The 25,715-nt window shown below is 46.0% G+C and overlaps 1 protein-coding gene across 1 annotated transcript; it reads left to right on the forward strand.

Annotated features, from left to right (window-relative positions):
• MGAT1 (alpha-1,3-mannosyl-glycoprotein 2-beta-N-acetylglucosaminyltransferase) lies at nt 1-25,715 on the forward strand. The gene is given in 4 exon segments (XM_025853189.2): nt 1-246; nt 324-749; nt 23,075-23,473; nt 23,475-25,715. Coding segments are annotated over 2 exon segments (1,344 nt in total). The 5' UTR covers nt 1-246; nt 324-749; nt 23,075-23,197; the 3' UTR covers nt 24,543-25,715.

Below are 25,715 nucleotides of genomic sequence, written 5' to 3' on the forward strand. Positions count from 1 at the left end.
GGGAAAGGAGCAAAGAATGTATGTGGAAGGTGCCAGCATCTAGGTCTGGAATGGATTTAGTTCATTTTGGGAGAGCTGACCCGGCGATTAAAACACTGAACACTCTAAGAAGCTTGGGAGATGTAGGAGATTAGTGTGTGGCAATAAGACAAGAGGGAGAAGGAAGAAGGATGTTCTTTTCTGTGTTTCTTAGAAGACAGTCTCCATTGATGATAGAGCAGGGTAAAGGAATCTAATTTTTTTTAGGTAAGGGATCTGGTCTTAGGAATCCATTTGGGTATATAATAGATTAGAAAGTGTCGTAACGTTTAAATATTCCACAGGTTAACACTGAAATCAGCCTTCTGGCCATGCCGGTTCTATGGCCTGTTTCTTCTCATGAACCCCAGCAGAAGACAGACCGGCCAGTCCTCACAGTGGATAACTTCCCTTCCTTGAGCAAGAGATGGGATAGAACCTGGGATCTGCCCAACACCAGACTCTGGGCTTAATAAGCCAGCTGAATGAAGGAATGTAACAGACCCCTGGGAGGGACACCGAACCCTGCAGTGGGGGGGGAGGGGCGTGGACATACCCCTTCCCCCCCAGGCTCCTCCCCCTCAGTCCACTCAGCCATGGCCTTTGGACCTGGATAAGAGGAGAGAAGCTGCACTTTGTTTGGTGTGTCTGATTTGGGATTCTTAAGTTTTGGAAATGGAGTGCTGGAAGGGGGTTTGATGATCTCCAGGGGAGCAGCTGAGAGAAGAAAGGTAAGGTTCCTGTCTCACTTCCCACTGGGTGTCTTGCTGCTTTTGTGCAGAAAATGTTGAGTGGGGCAAATCTGGAGACACTGCCATTTAGGAAGTGCCTGATGAGAACCCTTACCCTGATGGGTACACAGGAAGCTTCACCTCTGTTTCACTCTCTTACTAGAGTGCAGACTTGTTCCCAGCCTATCTTTACCCAGGCAGAAGGAGTACCTTGCAAGGGCTGTATGCAATGCAATTGTGAAGTTAGGCCTAGGAGAACATGAAAAGAATTTAGGCTTCTGAGGAGAGGTTAGATTAGAGATTAGATTATTTATAAGGGCCAACACTGAGTCAACACATTTTGGGCTAAGTAATACTCTAGGATGGATTACCTAGGCAGAGGCAGGCTGCTGTGTTTTGGGGGAACTAACTGAATAGAACTGCCTTGGGGGAGGGTAGAAGATGGTCTAGGTAACTTCCTAAATTGTCTTTCTTCCTCCTCCCTCTAAAGGGGGTTTAAGCCATGAAGCCTTATGCAGATAGCAGAGGAACAGAATACAGGTTTGAGATCAGTTGAATTTTTGTTCTAGCTCTGACTTTCTTAGTGTGCAACCCTAGATATATGGGTTAAGCTCTGCCATGTTCTGTTCACCTGTAAGATGGGGATAACTGACTTTACAGGTCCCTCACAGGTTGTTACAGGAAGCAAATGAAATGATAGATTTTGAAAAGTATCCAGGGCCGTGTCCATGGAAAACAGTACCATTGACATTGCTTGATAATGCTTGTATAATTAGTACATCCAAAAAAACTCTGAATTAGGAGTTCTTTTATTGAATTAGTGTATTGGCGAAAGCCTTGGATGTCCTCAATTAAAAGCCTGCCCTGAATTTGTCTCATCTTGTTCCTGTTAAACAATACTTGGGACCATCAAATGGTGGAAAAGGTGCACGGGTCCTAGGAGAACTTAGATTGAGGGACTCTGGTCCTCAGGGCTCTCCACACTTGTGATAAGTATGCCTCTTTGGGGTAGCAGATTAAAGAGAGGTGGAGGAAAGTATAAGTCTCAAGGGCCAAGTGTATGGTTAGGAGACAGAGCTCCATTTCTTGGAGTAAATGCTAGGCCTTTTCTTCCTGTGCCATATCCTGGTATTCTCTCCTGCTCTTGAACATGACAGTTTTTTTTTGGACTGCCATCTCTAGCCCTTTATATTTTTGCAGGCTCTCTTTCCAAAGACCTGTTCATAGTTACCTTCTCACCTCCTTCCTGCTCCTTCCTTGAACTCCAGTTTACCTATGCCAAGATACCTGCTTTTCTCAGTGACAACAAACAGAAAGGAGATGTGTTGGGAATTTTGATAGACAGTGGGGTATGGTGGCCTGGGGGCACAGGGCAGAAAGCTTGGCTTCTAGCATCTCCTTGCCTTTTACTAGCTGTGTAACACCTGGAGCTCACATTCATTGGGGTTGGCAGCAATAACTAAGGTCATTTGCAAGCTGAAAATCGTATATTTATGACTTGGTTTCTTTTTTCCCCCTCCTTCACCAGCCCAGTGGTGAGCTGTTCCTTCTCTGATCTGAGGCTGGCTTGGGGCAGTACCTTTCAGCCCAGGCTTCTACTTTAGAAGGTATAGATTTCAGGGTGGCATGTCACTTCCCCCAGCTTAGCCCAGCAAATTCCTGGTGCCAGTCCTTGCGAGGGATATCTGGCCCCAGAATGCGTCTGCAGCCCTCACCTTACCCAGAAGGCCTGTGAGTGCACAGAGTTGTGCTATATTTATATGGCACTTATATGCTATATATTATGTATATATATGCTATATATTATATGGCACGTGAAGTGTCCAGGCTGCTGGGTCACTTTTCTGTCACCACACTGTTGTAAGGAAGAGAGGGCAGGGATTATTCCCCCAGTTTGATATGTAAGGGGAAGCTACAGAAGCCTTGAGCACAAAGGGCTTGCCTAAGTGTGGAGAGGCAGATACTGTAATCACCTGCCCAGTGCTGGGCCTGCCCAGCATCTGACCTGATGAGGGCCATCTGCATTCTGCTGCAAACCTTCAGGGAGGGGAATTCAGTGCCCTGTCAGACAGCCTCTTTGATAAGACCTTTCCTCCCTAGACTGAACCAGAATTCCTCTCCCCTGTCATTTTCACCGAAAGTTCTAGTCCTGTGCTCTGCCTGACCCTGTCACAAGATAGCTTTCTCAAGACAGTCATCAGCCTTCTCACAGGGGTACCAGGATCTCAGCCCACTTACCCAGGACCTGTGGTAGACTTAACCAAAAGCTGTGGATGTGTTTTAACTGAATTTATTTATACCATTCTGTCATACAAGAGGAATTGTATGTGGCTAACCAAAAGTCTCATTTCACAGACATTGCTCACTGGTCCTTGTATTAATCTTTTCTCTTTTCTTTGATCTTGATGAGCTGTGTTTCTGGGTCTCCAAGGGGAGTGGGGATGTTGGGAGAATGGGAGAGGGAAAAATAGACACAACATTGATTTAAAACTTTGATTTTACTTCTTCCAGCCAAGATCTGTCTTTTAAGTTCAGAGCATGAATTTTTTTCTAAATTGTAAAAAAATTCAGGGTATCTTAGGTATGGATTATGGGAAGGCAATTGGAACAATTTTCACTTCCTTCTTATTTTTCCAGTCCTCTTTTGGAGGTGGTGGGGGTGGGCAGGATACAGTATTTTCACTTCTAATTCTCTCTTATCTTGTGATCAGATCTTCCTATTTCTTCCATTTTCATATATTCCAATTTCAGTTTCATTCCCAGAATTCAGGTACCTAGCTCCTTGTTTCTGTCTTTCTTCCCCCTTCTCCCCTCCATAACACCTCCTCATGGAATCTCCATCAAAAGCCCGGGACCTCTTTTCCCAGGTCAATGTGGCACCTATCACCCTGGCTTCTTGCATCTCAGACCAAATGTTTTCTCTTGTTTCCATCCAAGAATTCAGCCCAAACCAGTTCTCTAACCAGGCTCTTTCTGCTTGGGACAGTCCTTTTGCAGCTGGGGAATTTCTACCCTTAGATCTTCCTGTGAGCCTTGGAATTTCAACAGAGGATTGTAGTCGTTGGATGTTGAGTTCTGGTGCACAAACAGTACCCCATTTTGTCCCCACTGAACTGCCTTCGATAGAGAAGGATTATTATTAGAGGTGGGAATGTGACATCTCATGGGCTGGTTGGTCTGCCCCACTTTTCAGCATCCTACCATGTCCTTTGTCCTGGAGGGTGATTTTAGCTCCTGATATCTTGTATCTACAAACCAGTATTTCCCAGCTTTTTACACTTCTCGGAATTACCATTTTCCTTCTTACTTTGACATGGAGTGTGAGTGTGTAGGCCTCCCATATCCCCCAACTCCCTTCGTAAGGAAAGCATAAAGAGAGGGCAGAGATGCAGAGACAGTGGCTACTGGCTGGCATATGGGCATGGGCTTGCATTTCCTGCCATGGTCCATGAAGTCAGCTCAGCTGGAAACCTTGGAGACACACACACACACACACACACACACACACACACACACACACACACACACACGTCCAGCCTCAGTAAGGTGTCAGCTCTTTTCTCACTCTGCTCCTTCAGGGCTAGGCTCCAGCTGCTTCTGCCAGAACTTCCCTGCTGCCCCACTATGCACCTGTCATGTTGGACACACAGCCATCTGAGAGCATTTGCACTCAAGGGTGTGTAAGTGGAAGGAATGAGTGCAGAAATGCCTGGGTCTAAAATCTGGCCATACCCCTCACTAAGTCTTGGGACCTTCAGCCAGTTGGCCCTTATTCTGAGATTCACACTCCTGATCTGTAGAATGGGATGATAATGCACACTCTGCAGAGCTGCTGGGAGGGTTCTGCATGTGGAGGCTTCTGTGCAATTGGTTTATTTCCTTAGCCCCAGGCAGGGGGGCCTTTAGGGCATGCCCTGCCTTTTTGTGTCTCTAGTAGAACCCTTCATAATTCCTGGTTTCATGTAGAAACAAGTTAGTGAGCGAAATCAGTCAGTATGCACACACTGCTAAGTTCCTGCCTGCTGTGTGGAACACAAGAGGGAAGTGGATTGGGGGAGGGCGTTGTGCTTGTACAGCGTGTCCTCATCACTTTGGTAGGGCTGGCCCTAGACTGGGTGTGCATGAGTAGCCAGTAGTTCTCAGTTCCCCACCCTCACTTTCCAGGATCAGACACAGACATCAAGGCTTTTCCAGGGGGCTCCCTCACCCCCTTTCATAGGGCTACCACATCATCCTTTATTCCTTAGGTCTCATGGTTCTTACCCCAGGGACAAGTCTGTCCTCTGCTCCTGTACTCAGAGTGAACAGCTCTCATTACCCACCTCGAAACAAAAAAACAAAAAAAGTATTTAAAAAAGAAAAAAGAACAACAGCTGGCCCCCTTCTGCTTTTGGCAGCAGGTGTTTCCTCTCTGGCTTCTTTTTTTGGCACCTTGGTTCTTGTTCTCACATCCCTGCACCCTGTGGCCCCTCTGTTGCCCCAACTCCTCCCTCCCGGAAGCTAGAGTTTAGCAGGTTGATGAGCGCTGTCCCCAGACCTTGGCCTTGGATTTGGTGGACGCACCATCTGGCTGCCCCGCCTACCTCAGGCAGGGCTCTCCCCATCAACTCTATGAGGCTCCGGGCTCTGGGGCTAGGGAGGGCAAGACTCCCGAAGTTTCGACTGGACAGGGTTGAGGGGTCGGGACTGTGAGCAGGGAAGGGCCCAGTGTAACAGCTGTCAACACAGCGCCTCCTGAAGTTCAGGACCCCGGAAAACTTGGGATGTCCGGACGGCCGGTAATTGCCGCGTCGGGCGGAGGAGGCGGGCCGGGGAAGCAGGGCCCCCGGCTAGTGCGGGCGGCCAGTCCCGCCCCTCGGCCCTCCCCGCCCCGCCCTTCTCGGGGAAGGGCCACGTTGCTCGCCTGGCGGGCCGGCCCGGCGCATGTAGGAAGGGCCGGCCGGGAGGAAGGCGCCGGCGTCCGCGCGAGCGCTGGAACGCGCCGGGGCACCGGGCTCGTCCCCCGCGCCCCGGGGCGGCCCAAGTTCAGGTCCGGGAGGTTGGGAGGACCTGGTGAGTAGGGGCCCGAAACGCCGGCGTCCGTCAGTTCTGAGGCTTGTCCCGGGGAGGGGATGGAGGTCCGACTGAAGGAGGCCCCGTGGGAGCAGAGAGGGCGCTCCCGGGGCTCGGGTCCCGGCTTGAGAAGCGGCTCCTCTCCGAGCGCTCCGTGTCCCCCGGGTGCCCGGGAGCCCCAGCGAGAGGGACTTGGCCCGGCCCGCCCCGGGTTTCGGCCGCGCACCCCTCCCGAGCCGGGAAGTCGAACTCCGCGTTGCGTTCTCGGAATCCCGGGCCTCCAGCTGTTGGAGGGAGGGCGGGCTCCGCGGGGAGGGAGGCGGTTGTGAAACTCGGTGGTAGGGCGTACGTGGGTGCGGGGCCAGAGGAGGTGGGATTACTGCAGAGAGTTTGGGGAGCGGGAAGGGGAGGTGGCCTTTGCCAAACCCCACCCCAGCGTCCTTTCCACTGGTTACTAGGGTTCTTTTACAGCCGCAAGGAAGAACTGACTCCATAGGAAAATATGTAAATTAGAAAAAAAACTTTTTCCTACTTGTCAGCTAACGTGTGTGGTGGGGTCGGGGGCTTCTGAGACGTACAGAGCCCCCATCTTATAAACTGGAGCAGAGGGGCTGTGTGGCCAGCTGATCTGCGTTTGTACTGAACAGTGAGCCCCAGGGTGAGGCTCCACCTTGGTTAACCCTTGCCCCTGTGGCCTGTTCAATTACTCTTTGCGTTAGGTCATCACTGGCTGGGAGAGCCAGCTTTGTTTTCTGTCGTTTGTAACAGTTTTCAGACCATGGAGCCTTTTCTCTTAGATTCTTACATCCCCTGAGTCTGCCTCCCACGGTGAATCACCCGTCTGACCCCGTTACTGGAGACCATTGAGCTCTTCTGGATTCCTGCTTCTGTGTCCTTTTCTGAGTTAGCACTGTAGTTTTGTTTAACCTCAGTTGCATATGTGACACCTTAAACTCACTTCCTGTTTGGGACATTGGGGGAAATTGTCCTATGCTTTTTATCATCAGAAACCAGGGAACCTGGGGAAGATCCAAATAATTTCTTTTTCAGTTCAGCTAAGGGAACCAAGGTGCAAGTGGGTCAAGTGACTTGCCCAAGGTTACCTGGTTTCCCAGGCTTTCATACTTTTTGCTGCGCTAACATCATGCTTTCTTTTATCCTTTTCTTTTTCAGGATGAATAACCTGCATCCCTTCCTCCTAGGTCTTACTCTCTAAGCTCTTGAATTATTCAGTGTATCTTCCCTGACTTCTTTTCATTTCTTCCGTCCTTGTGAAAGTATGGAGCCTGATACATGATGCAGGAGTCTAGCAAAGGCCTAATAATGAATGATAAAGTAATTCAGTTAGGTCTCCATTATCTGAGGTGTATTCTGTACTTTGGATTTTTTAGGCAATGTTTTTTAACATGGTAAGCAAGACAAAGAAGAGATAGCCTGCAATATTACTTTAACTCCCATACTTTTTTTGAAGCTAAGTATGACTTCTCCATTATTGCTCATGAAGGGAAGTTAACTATCTGGTGTTCTTTTGCTGTTTAAGATATAGTTTTGCCAGAGAGTGGGGACTGGCTGCAGAACATGGAATCAGGGTGTTGGAAAGGGATCACAGCTTCTAGGCAGTCCTTCAGAGGGAAAAAACTGAGACCCACAGGAGTTGGGACCTGCTCAGAGCCTCCTGGGTTTGGGCTAAGGGTTTTACACACTAAAAATGCTCACTCATCTTCCACCACGGTGCAGATGTCTTTGTACCTGGTGGTGTGGATCAACTGTGTCACTTCCCTAAAGGAGTGTGAAAATTCTAGCAAATCAGAACTAGTTTTTTTTTTTAAACTTTATTTTAAAATCAGAACTAGTTTTGAATCTGCGCCTTGCAGGCAAATGTGCATTAATAACAGAATATCAGGAGCTCAGGTCAGAGTTAAGGACTCTTGTTCTATTTTAGAAAAGGAAGGTGTGGCAGATTATATTTTCCCAAAATGGTCACCCCATAAATATCCCATTCCACTTGTTGTTACAATTGGACATTGTTCTCCACCCACCAGTGGTGGGATCTATGGTTTTCTCCCTTTGAGTGTGGGCAGGCATTCATGATTCCTCTGACCTATGAGTAAAAGGCAGAAGTGATCCCAGGCTGGATCATGATAAGGATACAGTTTCACCTGGTTTGCTGTCTTTCTTGGGACACTCATCTTTGGAACCCAGCCATCAAGTTCAGAGGAAACCCAGGCCACGTGAAGAGGCTACGTGGAGGTGTTGCAGCCAGCACTTCATCAAACCATGCTGACATCGACCTGCAGACATGTGACCGAATAAGCCTTTGAGGGAGAGTCCACCCCCCAGCTTTTGAGTCTTCCAGCTGAGGTCCCAGACATCATGGAGCAGAAACAGGTCATCTGCTCTGCCCCACTGTCCAAATTCCTGACCTTTTGAAACTGTAGGAGAGAATAAATTATAGCTATTGAACATTAAGTGTTTTTATTGTTCAATAATAGCTATTGGTAAGGAAGGGAATATGAGTAGAGGCAGACCCTCAGATTTTGGACTTGGGGCTTTGAGCACAGAGGACAGGAGGAACACTTGCTGTGCTTATCAGGGGTACTTAGATTCTGTTTTACTCATTATTTCAGGTACTTGCTGCTATATCACACATCACCTCAAAACTTAATGGCTTGAAACAACAGAATCATTTTATTCCTATCTTAGCTCTGTGGTTCTTGCTCGTGGTCGTTCAACGTGGTTGCAGTCGGATGTGGCCACGGCTGGGATCATCTGAAAGGCTTCCTCCCATGTCTGATTGTTGATGCTTGCTGTTGGCTAAAACCTTAGCTTGGGTTGTGAACTGGAATATCTGTGGGTGGCCTGTCCTTGTGGCTTGGGCTTCCCCCAACTTTTGTGGCCGCATTCAAAGAGCATGCACCTCAGGAACAACAGGTGGAAACTGTATTGCCTTTCGTGGACTAGTTTTGCAAATCATGCGTGGTCACTTCCTCCATAGCCACAGATCAAAGAGGGAACGTAGACCTCGCATCCCCCACCTCTAGTGGGAAGAATGGCATTACATTTTTGTAAGAAGAGCATGTGGAGGGGGATATGTGGTGATCATCTTTGGAAAATGTAATCCTTCACTCTCATGCTGCTGGTTTGGTCTTTCTCCCTGATTCAGTTAATAATGCAAGCAGTCTGCCAGCTAGCCACTTGAACTTCATATGTGTGTCAAGCACTGTAATAGGGTTAAAGGTCATAGAGCTTTTTTCCTCAGGAGTAAGGTGAGAACCACATAAGCACAGCCACAGATTCTGTTACAGTGTGAAGGGGAGAAACAGGAGGTGTGGGGAGAGTGTGGTGTGAGGGTAGTTGTGGGAAGGCCTGGCTCTACCTGGGATGTTATGGAAGGATTTGCTGAACCGGGCTCGAAAGAGTGTGTGAGTTCCTACAGTGGGTCCATGGGTGATGTTTCAGGATGAAGGAACAGCTGGAGCTAAGACTGCAGCATATAAGTGTACTTGTTGGGGGAAATAAGTAGCTTGCTGAAGCCAGAGAAGGTTAATGGTTGGGGGTGAGCTTGAAAAAGGATGTTGAAGTTAATTTGTTCTGAAGGCCTTGTGTGTCCTAATGAATTTGAGTTTAATTCTGTGAGCAGTGGTAGCCCCTTCCTGGTTTTTAAGGCAGGTTAGTGTTGTGACCAGCTGTGCACTCTAGGAAAGAAGGATGCTCTGGTGCTGTTGGGAAGGTTGCTTAGGGGAATGCAAGATTGGCATTAGGTAGACTAGCTGAGAAGCTACATCAAGAGTTCAGGCTTAAAAAACAGTATCGCATAAGGAAAGAGAGTTCAGGTTCAAGGGCTTGAAATGGGACTGTGGCAGTGAATGAGTAACTGTCTCTTCGATTTTCATAATTCTGAAATGCTTGGGGCTGGATATGTTTCAGAATTTAGAATTTTTTGGATTTTAAAAAGATGATCTGGTGCATTTATGATATAGTATGAAGTGTGGAACAGCACACCATAATCCAGCATCTTGATTTCTGTGGCAAATGTATAAATAGTCACACTAAATGGATAGTAAATACTATAAATAGCCTTACATTAGATCACATCAGATTTCACCAAAGGTTTTACTGCCAAATGAGTGTAGAAAACTTCTCTTTTTCAGTGCTTTTTGGCCATGGGACTTGTAGGTAAGGGATTGTGGGTGAGTGGCATCTGCACATAAGTCACTTTTTAGGTCATTGGTAAATCTCTCTTGATGGTCAAAGATCCTAGCACAACAACTTGGCTGCCCTGGGGAGCTGGTGCCCGTTCTTGAATAGTTTGTAGCTGAGGGGGTTTAACAGATCTTGAGCAAGAAGTTGCACTGATAGCAATGATTGTGATTGTGAAGGGGGGGTAGACTTCACATTGTCTGACATCTTCCCTGGCAGAGACATGAGTGAAAGCACACCAAGTGAAGGAGGGAGGGAGGAACAGACCAGTCATTCAGGCACATGCAGAGGCCTTGAGGCAGGCTCAGAAGGATCTAGTAGAATGGAGCAGAGAGAGCCAGCTGGAGAGGGGATGGAGGAATGACTGGCTTAATTTATGTCACAGCTGGGCACTATTCTAAACACCTGATGCAGATTATCTCACCCAATCTTTATAGCAGTCCAGTGTGGTATTCTATTGTAATTTCCATATTAGAAGTGAGAAGGTTGAGTTTCAGAGATGTGAAAAAACGTGGGGTGGTGCCAAGCATTTGTTACTCCTGATGGTAGGACTGAGAGCAGCACTTCCTCAATGAATGTGTTGGCTTGCTGGCTTTATCATCCCTTGGGCACAGCACATGTGCTTGTGTATGCACACACCATTCATTAACTTCCATACAGAGAGGAGGATCCTGTCTGGAGAGTATGTGAAGAAGCAGTAGGAAACGGCACTGGCTCTGGAAGAGTCTGTGTAGAGAGCAGTGGGGCTTGGGAATAGACATGTTGCGTTCTCTCTGGAAAGAGGACCAAGTTCTGTTTCACAATTTAGAAAAAAATGGTCATGATCTGGAGAACGACGGCCTGAGCCCTTAGGTAGAGGCCTCGGCTGGACTGGGACAGCTGTTTCCTGTGGGCCGTCCAGCCATGCTTTATGCTTACAAACATGCTTAGTCCAGTCCTCTGAGGGATTGAGAAGATTGCTTTGATCTGCATGGCTTAGAAGGATGGGAGACAGGAGGGCTTCTCGGCTTCTGGAAGTGGATGTGGGCCACCTAGTTCCTAATGTCTGGAGAAGAGTGAAGGATTTTACATGTCATCTGCAGGGTAGAAAGGATGTGGTCCCTTGGGGTTTTCCCACCAGTCTGAGAGCTTGCTGGTCTGAGGTGGCTCATCGATAAGTCAGAGACAGGTCTGTTCCTCCAACTTTGAGGTAGCATTTCAGATGATGGAGTTCAGTCTCTTTTTTCCTTCCTCCATCCCTTCCTGCCCAGTCAGTTAGGAGGCAGGAATTCAGGGGATTGGGAACCCTGGATAGGAGATTGGAGGGAAAGATCCAACAATGACCACGTCCTGCGGGGCAGTAAAGAAGTTAACTGGAAATCTGTTATCTCTCTCTTCTTCTAGGAAACTCTGATTTGTATATGAGCACTGATAACATGGGAATTTAATGACACAGTAGAGTGGAAACGGACTTGAGTTTTCCTTTTTATTTTCTCTCCTTTTTTCACGTTAATCACCATACATTACATCATTAGTTTTTGATGTAGTGTTCCATGATTCATTGTTTGTGTATAAAACCCAGTGCTCCATTCAGTACATGCCCTCTTTAATACCCATCACCAGGCTAACCCATCCCCCTACCCCCCCCAGAACCCTCAGTTTGTTTCTCAAAGTCCATAGTCTTTCATGATTCATCTCCCCCTCCAATTCCCCCCCTTCATTTTTCCCTTCCTACTATCTTCTTCTTTTTTTTTTTTTTAACATATAATGTATTATGTGTTTCAGAGGTACAGGTCTGTGATTCAACAGTCTTACACAATTCACAACGCTCACCATAGCATATACCCTTCCCAATGTCCATCACCCAGCCACGCCATCCCTCTCACCCCACGCCACTCCAGCAACCCTCAGTGTGTTTCCTGAGATTAAGAATTCCTCATATCAATGAGGTCATATGATACATGTCTTTCTCTGATTGACTTATTTCGCTTAGCATAATACCCTCCAGTTCCATCACGTTATTGCAAATGGCAAGATTTCATTCCTTTTGATGGCTGCATAATATTCCATTGTGTATATATACCACATCTTCTTTATACATTCATCTGTCGATGGACATCTTGGCTCTCTCCACAGTTTGGCTATTGTGGACATTGCTGCTATAAACATCGGGGTGCACGTACCCCTTTGGATCCCTACATTTGTATCTTTGGGGTAAATACCCAGTAGTGCAATTGCTGGATTGTATGGTAGCTCTATTTTCAACTTTCTGAGGAACCTCCATACTGTTTTCCAGAGGGGTTGCAACAGCTTGCGTTCCCACCAACAGTGTAGGAGGGTTCCCCTTTCTCCACATCCCCACCAACATCTGTCATTTCCTGACTTGTTAGTTTTAGCGATTCTAACACGTGTGAGGTGGTATCTCATTGAGGTTTTGATTTGGATTTCCCTGATGCCAAGCGATATTGAGCACTTTTTCATGCGTCTGTTGGCCATTTGGATGTCTTTGGAAAAATGTCTGTTCATGTCTTCTGCCCATTTCTTGATTGGATTATTTCTTCTTTGGGTGTTGAGTTTGATAAGTTCTTTATAGATTTTGGATACTAGCCCTTTATCTGATACATCATTTGCAAATATCTTCTCCCATTCTGTCGGTTGTCTTTTGGTTTTGTTGACTGTTTCCTTTGCTGTGCAAAACTTTATCTTGATGAAGTCCCAATAGTTCATTTTTGCCCTTGCTTCCCTTGCCTTTGGCAATGTTTCTAGGAAGAAGTTGCTGCAGCTGAAGTCAAAGAGGTTGCTGCATGTGTTCTCCTTTAGGATTTTGATGGACTCCTGTCTCACATTTAGGTCTTTCAACCATTTTGAGTCTATTTTTGTGTGTGGTGTAAGAATGACACTTTCATTCTTCTGCATGTGTCTATCCAATTTTCCCAGCACCATTTGTTGAAGAGGCTCTCTTTTTACCATTGGACATTCTTTCCTGCTTTGTCAAAGATTAGTTGACCATAGAGTTGAGGGTCCATTTCTGGGCTCTCTATTCTGGTCGATAGATCTATGTGTCTGTTTTTGTGCCCATACCATACTGTCTTGATGATGACAGCTTTGTAATAGAGCTGGAAGTCCGGAATTGTGATGCCACCAGCTTTGCTTTTCTTTTTCAATGTTCCTCTGGCTATTCGGGGTCTTTTCTGGTTCCATACAAATTTTAGGATTGTTTGTTCCATTTCCTTGAAAACAGTGGATGGTATTTTGATAGGGATTGCATTGAGTGTGTAGATTGCTCTAGGTAGCATTGACATCTTCACAATATTTGTTCTTTCAATCCATGAGCATGGAAAGTTTTTCCATTTCTTGGTGTCTTCCTCAATTTCTTTCATGAGTATTTTATAGTTTTCTGAGTACAGATCCTTTGCCTCTTTGGTTAGATTTAATCCTAGGTATCTTATGGTTTTCTGTGCAATTGTAAATGGGATTGACTCCTTAATTTCTCTCTCTTCTGTCTTGTTGGTGTAGAGGAATGCCACTGATTTCTGTGCATTGATTTTATATCCTGCTACTTTACTGAATTCCTGTATGAGTTCTAGCAGTTTTGGGATGGAGTCTTTTGGGTTTTCCACATACAGTATCCTATCACCTGCAAAGAGTGAGAGTTTGACTTCCTCTTTACCGATTTGGATGCCTTTGATTTCTTTTTGTTGTCTGATTGCTGTGGCTAGGACTTCTAATACTATGGTGAATAGCAGTGGTGAAAGTGGACATCCCTACCATGTTCCTGACCTTAGGGGGAAAGCTCTCAGCTTTTCCCCATTGAGAATGATATTCGCTTTAGGTTTTACATAGATGGCTTTTATGATATTGAGGTATGTACCCTCTATCCATATACTCTGAAGAGTTTTGATCAAGAAAGGATGCTGTACTTTGTCAAATACTTTTTCTGCATCTTTATTGAAAGGATCATATGCTTCTTGTTCTCTCTTTTGTTAATGCATTGTATCACGTTGATTGATTTGCGGATGTTGAACCAACCTTGCAGCCCAGGGATAAATCCCACTTGGTCGTGGTGAATAATCCTTTTAATATACTGTTGGATCCTATTGGCTAGTATTTTGGTGAGAATTTTGCATCCATGTTCATCAAGGATATTGGTCTGTAATTCTCCTTTTTGGGGTCTTTGTCTGGTTTTGGGATCAAGGTAATGGTGGCCTCAGAAAACGAGTTTGGAAGTTTTCCTTCCATTTCTATTTTTTGGAACAGTTTCAGGAGAATAGGTATTAATTCTTCTTTAAATGTTTGGTAGAATTCCCCTGGGAAGCCATCTGGCCCTGGGCTTTTGTTTGTTGGGAGATTTTTGATGACTGCTTCAATTTCCTTAGTGGTTATAGATCTGTTCAGGTTTTCTGTTTCTTCCTGGTTCAGTCTTGGTAGTTGATACATCTCTAGGAATGCATCCATTTCTTCCAGATTATCTATTTTGCTGGCATATAGTTGCTCATAATATGTTCTTATAATTGTTTGTATTTCTTTGGTGTTGGTTGTGATCTCTCCTCTTTCATTCATGATTTTATTTATTTGGGTCGTTTCTCTTTTCTTTTTGATAAGTCTGGCCAGGGGTTTATCAGTCTTGTTAATTCTTTCAAAGAACCAGCTCCTAGTTTCATTGATCTGTTCTACTGTTCTTTTGGTTTATACGTCATTGAATTCTGCTCTGATCTTTATTATTTCTCTTCTCCTGCTGGGTTTAGGCTTTATTTGCTGTTCTTTCTCCAGCTCCTTTAGGTGTAGGGTTAGGTTGTGTATTTGAGACCTTTCTTGTTTCTCGAGAAAGGCTTGTATTGCTATGTACTTTCCTCTTAGGACTGCCTTTGCTGCATCCCAAAGATTTTGAACAGTTGTGTTTTCATTTTCATTTGTTTCCATGAATGTTTTTCATTCTTCTTTAATTTCCTGGTTGACCCATTCATTCTTTAGTAGGATGCTCTTTAGCCTCTATGTATTTGAGTTCTTTCCGACTTTCCTCTTGTGATTGAGTTCTAGTTTCAAAGCACTGTGGTCTGAAAATATGCAGGGAATGATCCCAATCTTTTGGTGCCAGTTGAGACCTGATTTGTGACCTAGGATATGATCAATTCTGGAGAATGTTCCATGGACACTAGTCAAGAATGTGTATTCTGTTGCTTTGGGATGAAATGTTCTGAATACATCTGCGAAGTCCATTTAGTCCAGTGTGTCATTTAAAGTCTTTATTTCCTTTTTGATCTTTTGCTTTGATGATCTGTCCATTTCAGTGAGGGGGGTGTTAAAATCTCCCACTATTGTATTGTTGTCAATGTGTTTCTTTGCTTTTGTTATTAATTGGCTTATATAATTGTCTGCTCCCATGTTAGGGGCATAGATATTTACAGTTGTTAGATCTTCTTGTTGGATAGACCCTTTAAGTAGGATATAGTGTCCTTCCTCATCTCTTATTACAGTCTTTGGTTTAAAATCTAATTTGTCTGATAGAAGGATTGCCACCCCAGCTTTCTTTTGGTGTCCTTTAGCATGGTAAATGGTTGTCTACCCCCTCACTTTCAATCTGGAGGTGTCTTTGGGTCTAAAATGAGTCTCTTGCAGACAGCATATCGATGGGTCTTGTTTTTTAATCCAATCTGATAGCCTGTATCTTTTGATTGGGCATTTAGTCCATTTACATTCAGGGTAACTATTGAGAGATATGAATTTAGTGCCATTGTATTGCCTGTAAGGTGCCTGTTAGTGTATATTGTCTGTGTTCTTTTCTGGTCTATGTTACTTTTAGGCTCTTTATTTGCTTAGAGGACCCCTTTCAATATTTCCTGTAGGGTTGGTTTTGTGTTTGCAAATTCCTTTAGTTTTTGTTTGTCCTGAAGCTTTTTATCTCTCCTTCTATCCAGCCTAGTTGGATATAGTATTCTTGGCTGCATATTTTTCCCATTTAGTGCTCTGAATATATCATGTCAGTCCTTTCTGGCCTCCCAGGTCTCTGTGGCTAGGTCTGTTGCCAGTCTAATGTTTCTACCATTGTAGCTTACAGATCTCTTCTCCAGAGCTGCTTTCAGGATTTTCTCTTTGTCTCTGAGACTCATAAGTTTCACTATTAGATGTTGGGGTGTTGACCTATTTTTATTCATTTTGAGGGGGGTTCTCTGTGCCCTCTGGATTTTGATGCCTGTTCCTTCCCCAGATTAGGGAAATTCTCTCCTATAATTTACTCCAATATACCTTCTGCCCCTCTCTTTCTTCTTCTTCTGGGATCCCAATTATTCTAATATTGTTTCATCTTATGGTATCACTTATCTCTCGAATTGTGCCCTTGTGATTCAGTAGTTGTTTATCTCTTTTTCTCAGCTTCTTTATTTTCTATCATTTCGTCTTTTACATCACTAATTCTCTCTTCTGCCTCATTTATCCTAGCAGTTAGAGCCTCCATTTTTGATTGCACCTCATTAAGACCCTTTTTGATTTCAACTTGGTTAGATTTTTGTTCTTTTATTTCTCCAAAAAGGTTTTTCTAATATCTTCCATGCTTTTTTCAAGCCAAGCTGGTATCTTTAAAATCGTCATTCTGAACTCTCGTTCCGACATCTTACTAATGTCTGTATTGATTAGGTCCCTGGCAGTTTGTACTGCCTCTTGTTCTTTTTTTTTTTTTTTTTTTGAGGTGATTTTTTCCATCTTGTCATTTTGTCCAGAGGAGAATAGATGAATGAGAGAACAAAATGCTAACAGGGTAACAACGACCCCAGATAAATACACACTAAACAAATCAGAAGAGGCCTGAAACCGGGGGGAAAAGAAAGAGAAAGAAAGAAAAAAGAAAAAGATTTAAAAAAAAACCAGAATATGATCAGATATGATCAGGCTGGTGCATAGATCAGTGCCACACACTAGATTTTGGGCATATTTTGGTCTTAGAAGAAAGTGCCTCTCAAAATTTTAAAGAAAGGAAAACATATATGTACAAAAATAAGGGTAAATAATATGAAGGGATGGAATATGACTGCAAAGATGAAAATTATAAAAGGTTTTATAAAAGGAATTGATAAGAAGTTTGTTGCAAAAAGAAAGAGGAATTAAAAAAATGAAGAGAATGTGATCCGGCAGGAGACTAGTACAAAGCCATACACTAGAGATTTAGGGTGTATTTTGGTCTGTTAGAAGAAACTGTATCCCAGAATTTAAGGAGCGAACAATATATATGTATATACCAAAAATAAGGTTAACTACTATGAAGGGATAGAATATGACTCTAAAAATGAAAAGTAAAAAAGATTTTTTTTAAAAAGGGATTGATAAGATGTTGGTTGCAAAAGGGAAAAAGAAAAATTCAAGAAAAAAGAAAAAGGAAGTTAAAAAAAGAATTAACTTTGAAAGACTAAGGAATCATGGGCAAAAAGCCATGAATTCTATGTGCAGTATTCCCCTAGTGCTGGAGTTCTGCCGTTCTCATTGATGGGTAAACTTGGTCTTGGCTGGCTGTTCTTGCTGATCTTCTGGGGAGGGGCGTATTGCCGTGGTTCCCAAATGTCTGCTGGAGGCGGAATTGGCCTGCCCTTGCCGGTCCGGGCTAAGTAATCTGCTTGGGTTTGCTCTCTGGAGCTTTTGTTCCCTCCAACCTTTCCGCACAACTTTGGAGGATGAGAGTGAATGTGACGGCCTCCCAATCTCCGCCCCGGAGGAGCCGAGAACTTGGAGCCCCGCTCCTCAGTGCGCCCCCAGAGAAAAGCAGTCAGTCACTCCCGTGTTCCCGGTCTCTGGCCGCACTCCGTGCTCACACGGCCTGTGACCGAGTGTTTCTATCCCTGGCACCCGACTCAGTGTGGAGTCTCCAAACCCACCAGATCCCTGCGGTGCGCTCCCGTGCTACTCCTCCTAGGGGAGGAAGGGGAGTCTCCCCGGATCTGCTGCTTGTTGGGTCCCTGCTGGAGGAGCAGTGGCCCGACTGTGCCGCGGATCGCGGATCACAGTTTATGGCAACCCGAGCTGAGAGCCCACGCCTTAGCTCCATCTCTGCAGCCGGCTTCCCCCCTCCGACACCTGGGAGCTCTGCCGCCCTCAGGCACCCCCGATCTTTCTGTGACCCCGAGGGTCCTGAGATCACAGTGTCCCATGAGGGTTCCACCGCCCGCTTAGCCACTGGAGCGACGCCCCTCAGTGGAGCCGGCTTCTAAAATTTCCAATTTTGTGCTCCGCGGCTCTATCACTTGCCAGAAGCGGCCGACGGAGGCCCCCTCCCCCACCGTCTATCCTCCCAAATATCGCCTTAGATTCACTTCTCCTCATGTCCTACCTTCCAGAAAGTGGTCGCTTTTCTGTTCAGAGAGTTGCTGCTATTTTCTTCGATCTCCTGTTGAGTTTGTAGGTGTTCAGAATGGTTTGATCCCTATCCAGCTGAATTCCTGGGACCAGACTAAATCCAGGTCTCCTACCCCTCTGCCATCTTGCTCCTCCCCCTCCCGGACTTGAGTTTTCTGAGGGACTGGTGCTATGGAGTTGAGGTGGATGGTTTCTCAGAAGACAGGTGGAGGTGCTGCCAGCAGGGGCTTGGGGAGTCTCCCCAGGAGGAAGACATAATCCATGTTTCTTTAGAGACATAATCCATGTTCCTTGAGCAGGCAGATCCATCAACACTTTGATCCTTTGACACTGGATATGCCTGCTCAAGAGCCCAGAAGTGCAGAGATGAGATCTGGAACCTGAGATTTTGGTGGCTGTGAGGCAGAGGGTAACTGGCAGAGCAACAGGCACAAAAGGGCACATACCTAAAGCTTCAGGGTGTGAGGAGTGGAGACTAGAAGTAGGAAAGCCAGAGAGAGAGTTGCATGGTCTGTAATGTCAACTGTCTGGAAATTGGAGGGTGTGGTAGATCCTTTCAAGTAGTGAGTTCTGGTAGGGGAAGAGGGTTGGTAGGGCCATGCCTTTCTCTAGTAAGATGCTGTCCCAGTCCCTTCCCAGAGCCTGGCAGTCAGCAGGTGTGTGATGAGTGATTAAGGAGTTCAGGACAAATGGATTGCTTCAGTTGCCCCTACTGATGTGCCTAACTGGGGCCATATTGGACAAAACTAGTCACAACTGTGGGCCATGTCCCCATATTGATTTTAAGAAACTTTATTTGGAAATAATTTCAATTTACAAAAAAGATGCAACAATTAAAATCGTATAAGGACACTCATTCCTTTACTCAGATTCACCTATTAGCATTTTGCCACATTTGCATGCTCTCTCTATGTATACATGATATTTTTTTCTGAACCATTTGAGAAGTTGGCTCTGTCATGACTCTGTACTCCTAATTACTTTAGTCTGAATTAGCTAAGAATTGGGATATTATTTTCCATAACCACAGTATGGCTATTTGTCAGTCAACATGGATACTTTAATTGACTACCTACATTCCAGTTTTGTCATTTGACCCAATAATGCCTTTTCTTAAAGGGAAAGTTTTATTGAGGTATAGTTGACATAGAGTAAAGTGCACATACTTAAAACGTACAATTTGATAAGTTTGTATGTATGAATACACCCATGAAACTATTTACCCCAACAAGATAACAGCAGAATTTCCTACTGTCCCTTTGTAATACCCCCCCCTCACTGTCCTCACTGCCTCCATGCCTAGGCAACCACTGATTTGCTTTGTCACTATCAATTACTCTGTATTTCCTGGAGATTTATATAAGTGGAATCAGTGTATGTGCTCTTATTTCAGTCATTCACAAATCGCATATTTTGAGATTCATCCATGTGCTGTATGTGTCAGTAGTTTATTCCTTTGAATATTATTCCATTTTATAGGTAAGCCAGTTTGTTTATCCGTATTCCTCTGTTGATGGGCATTGGGTTTTTCCCAGGTTTTGGTGATTATGACTAAAGCTGCTATAAACATTCAAGATAGTTTTTGTATGGATGCATGTTTTTATTTCTCTTGGCTATATATCTAATAGTGGACTTGGTAACTCTGGCATTTTGACAAACTACCAAACTGCTATAAAAGGACATTAATTCCATACCTCACACCATATACAAAAATTAACTGAAAATGAACCATAAACCTAAATGTAAAACCTAAAACTATAAGACCTGAAAGAGAAAACATAGGGAAAGATATGTGTGATTTTGGCAAAGATTCATTAGATACAATGCGAAAAGCATGATCCACAAAAGATGAAACCCTTGATAATTGAATACCATTAAAATTAAGACCTTCTGGGGCTTCTGGGTGGCTCAGATGGTTAATAAGTGTCTGCCTTCAGCTCAGGTCATGATCCCAGGGCCCTGGGATGGAGCCCCAATTCATCAGGCTGCTAGCTCAGTGGGGAGTCTGCTTCTCCCTCTCCCCCTGCCTCTTTCTCAAATGAATAAATAAAATCTTTAAAAAAAAATAAAGATAAAATTAAGAACTTCTGTTTCTCATTTGACACTCTTAGGAGGACAACTGTTTGAATTTTTGCATCTGATGGGTGAGAAATTTTATCTTAGTAGAGTTTAATTTGCATTTTTCTTGTAAGTGAAGTATCTTTTCATATGTCTAAGGACCATTTCAGTATCTTTTTGTGAGTTGCCCTTGTCTCAAGACGAGGAGTTTTGGCTTTTTACCCCCTCAGTTTAAAAGTTCTTTGTCTCCTAGCTTCTTATTTGTATATATATTGCAACATTCTCTCCCAGTTTGTATTTTAACCTGGCTAATGGTGTTTATATCATGCAAAAATGTTCTTATTACTGCATCTAGATTTTGAATCAAACTTAGCCTTTATCTGTACTCAGGTTATAGAGGAATTGACCCGTATTTTCTTCCAGCACTTGTATAGTTATATTTTTTATATTTATTTATTTATTTTAGATTTTATTTATTTGACAGAGAGAGACACAGCGAGAGAGGGAACACAAGCAGGGGGAGTGGGAGAGAGAGAAGCAGACTCCCCACCAAGCAGGGAGCCTGATGTGGGGCTTGATCCCAGAACCCTGGGATCATGGACTGAGCCACCCAGGTGCCCCTATTTTTTATATTTACATCTCTAATCCACTTGGAAGTTATTCTTCTGTACAGGTCTAATTTTGTTTTTCAAATAGCTACATAGTTGTTATAACAACTAATAAGACCATTTTTTTTGCCCTAGTAATTTTTAAATATCACCTGTATCATGTATTAGGTTTCTACATGTATTTGGGTCTATTTTCTATAGTTTAAATTGTATTCCTTTGGATGATCTGTTTATTTACCTACTAGCATCACATAGTTTTAATTATAGAAGCTTTGTAATGTGTAGTATTTTAATGGCTGGTAGGGTTAGTCCCTCTTTCACACGTTGTTTTCATTATTTTCCTAGATGGCCTTGTATGTTCTTTTTTTCTTTCATTTTTTAATTTATGTTCAATTAGCCAACATTCAATACATCATTACTTTTTGATATAATGTTCAGTGATTCATTAGTTGCATATAACACCCAGTACTCATCACATTACTGTTGGTTTGTCTAGCTCCCAAAAAACGTATTTTTATTGAGATTTCTGATGGTGGTCAGATGTCCTAACCAAGAACAAGGATGTGTAAGTCCTCCTTTATGTCTTTAGGAACTATAGTCTTGTTCATGTAGGTTTTGAATATTTCTTGTTAAGTTTATTCTTACATAATCATTTTTATGGCTGTCCTAAATAGGGTTTTCTCATCCATTGTGACTTGTAATGAATTATTACTTGTGGATATGAAGGCTATTGATTTGTGCATGTTAGTTAATTATTTTTATTTTAAAGATTTCATTTATTTATTTGACAGACAGCAAGAGAGGGAACACAAGCAGTGGGAGTGGGAGAGGGAGAAGCAGGCTCTCCCGATGCAAAGCTCAATCCCAGGACCCTGGGATCATGACCTGAGCCGAAGGCAGCCGCTTAACTGACTGAGCCACCCAGGCGCCCCTGTGCATGTTAATTTTTATATCCTGCTGCTTTGCTCAATTCTTCAGTTGTTTGGGTTTGTTTTATCATTGATTCCCTTAGAGTTTCCCAGGCATATTCTTACAGTATCAACAAATAGAGATAGTCATGCTTCTTTTTCTACTTCTGCCTTTGTCTTCTGTAGTCCATTCACATTGGCTGATCCCTCCAACAGAATGTTGGAGCGTAGCAGCTTGGCTTTGCCCCTGACCTTTGTGGGAAGGCCTCTAGTGCTTCCTTATTAGGTAAGGTCTGGCTTTCGCCTAGAGGTGTGATTATATTAGAGTTTTTCTTTTTTTTTTTTTTTTTTAAGATTTTATTTATTTGAGAGAGAGAGAGAACATGGACGCATGAGCTGGCAGAAGGGGCAGAGGGAGAGAAACTCCAGCAGACTCCCCGGTGAGCCCAGAGCCCGTGTCTCAGGACCTAGAGATCTTGACCTGAGCTGGATACCAAGAGTTGACACTTAACTCACTGAGCCACCCAGGGGCCCCTGATACTAGAGCGTTTTTTGTTTTTTTTTAAGATTTTATTTATTTATTTGACAGAGACACAGCGAGAGAGGGAACACAAGCAGGGGGAGTGGGAGAGGAAGAAGCAGGCTTCCCGCCGAGCAGGGAGCCTGATGCGGGGCTCGATCCCAGGACCCTGGGATCATGACCTGAGCCGAAGGCAGACGCTTAACAACTAAGCCACCCAGGCGCCCGATAATAGAGTTTTTAAATCAGTAATCTTTGAGCAGTTTGATTTGAGGAATGGGAGACAGATGGGCTCACCTCCACCCCTGCCCCAAACTCTGGATGGAAGATGGAACTGAAGTCTGTCAGGTATGGAAGGGAAAATAGGATTCCCTTGCTTCCTCCTTTACAACATCACTCTCTACTTCCTCCTCAAACTGTATTGCTTTTCTGAGGACTCATGGACTCACTGTGGAGTGGGGGAAGTACGTTGTCCTGTCGCATTTATCCCAGATTAGGAGATAGGCAGCCCTTTTCTAAGAGAGCTCTGGAGTGAGCCTCCTGGCCTCCCTCCTCCCGCACTGTTGCTCCTATTCTTGGGTGCCCCTCCGGCCCCCAGGCCTCCACCCCGGCACAGCCCCATGTCTTTGTGATGAAGGTTGGTTTTCTCTGTCCTCACTGCAGGTACATGGCTGCTTCCTAATCCCGAAGGCCAGAGAGAGCGTCCCTCGGGCTGTGGAAGCCAACTAGGCAAGCCCAGGGCAGCCTCGAGCCCCACCCTTGCCGGCCTCCCCCGTGGGGGCCAGGATGCTGAAGAAGCAGTCTGCAGGGCTTGTGCTGTGGGGCGCCATACTCTTTGTGGCCTGGAACGCCCTGCTGCTCCTCTTCTTCTGGACACGCCCGTCGCCCAGCCGGCTGCCCTCGGACAGCGCTCTTGATGACGACCCCGCCGGCCTCACCCGCGAGGTGATCCGCCTGGCCGAGGACGCCGAGGTGGAGCTGGAGCGGCAGAGGGGGCTGCTGCAGCAGATCCGGGAGCATCATGCCCGCTGGAGCCAGCGGTGGAGGGTGCCCACTGCCGCCCCCCCCCAGGCCCCCGCGCATGCCTGTGTCCTCGCCGCCAGCCGTGATCCCCATCCTGGTGATCGCGTGTGACCGCAGCACAGTCCGGCGCTGCCTGGACAAGCTGCTGCATTACCGGCCCTCGGCCGAGCACTTCCCCATCATTGTCAGCCAGGACTGCGGGCACGAGGAGACAGCGCAGGTCATCGCCTCGTACGGCAGCGCCGTCACGCACATCCGGCAGCCGGACCTGAGCAGCATCGCCGTGCCGCCCGACCACCGCAAGTTCCAGGGCTACTACAAGATCGCGCGCCACTACCGCTGGGCGCTGGGCCAGGTCTTCCACCGGTTCCAGTTCCCGGCGGCCGTGGTGGTGGAGGACGACCTGGAGGTGGCGCCGGACTTCTTCGAGTACTTTCAGGCCACCTACCCGCTGCTGAGGGCCGACCCGTCCCTGTGGTGTGTGTCCGCCTGGAACGACAACGGCAAGGAGCAGATGGTGGACGCGAGCAAGCCGGAGCTGCTCTACCGCACCGACTTCTTCCCGGGCCTCGGCTGGCTGCTGCTGGCCGAGCTGTGGGCGGAGCTGGAGCCCAAGTGGCCCAGGGCCTTCTGGGACGACTGGATGCGCAGGCCAGAGCAGCGGCAGGGCCGGGCCTGCGTGCGGCCTGAGGTCTCCAGAACCATGACCTTTGGCCGCAAGGGTGTGAGCCACGGGCAGTTTTTCGACCAGCACCTCAAGTTCATCAAGCTGAACCAGCACTTCGTGCCCTTCACCCAGCTGGACCTGTCCTACCTGCGGCAGGAGACCTACGACAGAGATTTCCTCGCCCGTGTCTACGGGGCTCCCCTCCTGCAGGTGGAGAAAGTGAGGACCAGTGAGCGCAGCGAGCTGGGGGAGGTGCGGGTACAGTACACCGGCAGGGACAGCTTCAAGGCCTTTGCCAAGGCCCTGGGAGTCATGGACGACCTCAAGTCCGGGGTCCCCAGGGCCGGCTACCGGGGCATCGTCAGCTTCCTGTTCCGGGGCCGCCGTGTCCACCTGGCCCCGCCGCAGACCTGGGACGGCTATGACCCTAGCTGGAATTAGCAGCGCCACCTGCTCCTCCTGGCCTCACTTCTTGCCATCTCGTGGGCTGAGATGGGACCAGGTCCCTGGGCTGCATCGTTCTCTCCGTGTGTCTCTCCTGGGTACATTTATCTTTCCTTTTTCTTTTTTTTTCTTTGCTTTTTTTTTTCTTTTTTCGAATGGCATTCAAGAGCACAGAGGATAAGGTGAGGGTTATTCTCCTGTTCCCAAGGGGGTCAAATCAGGGGAACCTTGCTGGGGTATGTTGGGTGGTATTAGGCAGGAAACCACTGTGTGGTAGGGAGAGACTCGGGCATGTGGGGGCCACAGACTTCCATGTTCCAGGTTTTCTCCTAGAGCATCTGCAGAGAGGTGGGCAGCTTTAGCTGTCTTGACCAGCTCTCTTTCCCTTGTCCTGGCTCTTCTAAGCAGAGTGTGAGCTCACCTCCTGTATCTGCTCCCCATTCTCACCTTCCCCCAATTTGAGGGGTTGTTGGGTTATTTGAATAGGAGATGTAATCTGTGGCCAAAATGAGACTAACCAGAGGAGTGTCATCATCAGAGTCTGGGTGGAGCTGTTGGGCTTTCGGGGTTTACCGCCACCTACCCCTATTTCTCTGCTACCCTCTCCTTATCCCTGATCTCTCTGCTCTTCTTTCCTTGCAGCGTAGCAGTTTGTGATTCTAAGATGAAAAGTTGAAGGGGAAAAGCAAGACTTCTCATCAGCTTATCCCCAGAAGTGGGAAGGGGGTTGGGGAGGCATGGTAGGGAGAAAGCCCTGGTGTGCCGGGACATGCATCCCTCATCTTGCCTCAATGAAACAGACTCTGTTCCCGGGCCCTGGCCTTTCTAAAAATTGATCCCTTCCCCGATGCTGTAGGAGGTTTCCTGCTGGCCTTGTGGAAGAGCGGTCAGCTCCTTGTGTCCCTGCTCCCCCGGGGTTTGGTGCACAGGCTCCTCCCTGAAGGTTGAGGCTTCTGGTGGCCCTCGCAGGGTAGGTGGACTGCCAAGACAGGATGGCTCCTGCCTCCCTCCCCTGTCCCCCAGGCATTCCCGTGTCTGCTCAGATTAGGATGAGGATGGCAGGTTGGAGAGCAATGTGTGTGTTTTTGCTTCTGGCCTGACCTCAGTTCATGGAAGAAAATTGAAGCTACAGAATTATTTTCAAAAATAAAGGCTGAATTGTCTGAAAAA

This window comes from Callorhinus ursinus, unplaced genomic scaffold, assembly GCF_003265705.2.
Source record: "Callorhinus ursinus isolate GAN/ISIS: 27379988/994484 unplaced genomic scaffold, GSC_fseal_2.0 scaffold105, whole genome shotgun sequence".
NCBI lineage: Eukaryota > Metazoa > Chordata > Mammalia > Carnivora > Otariidae > Callorhinus > Callorhinus ursinus.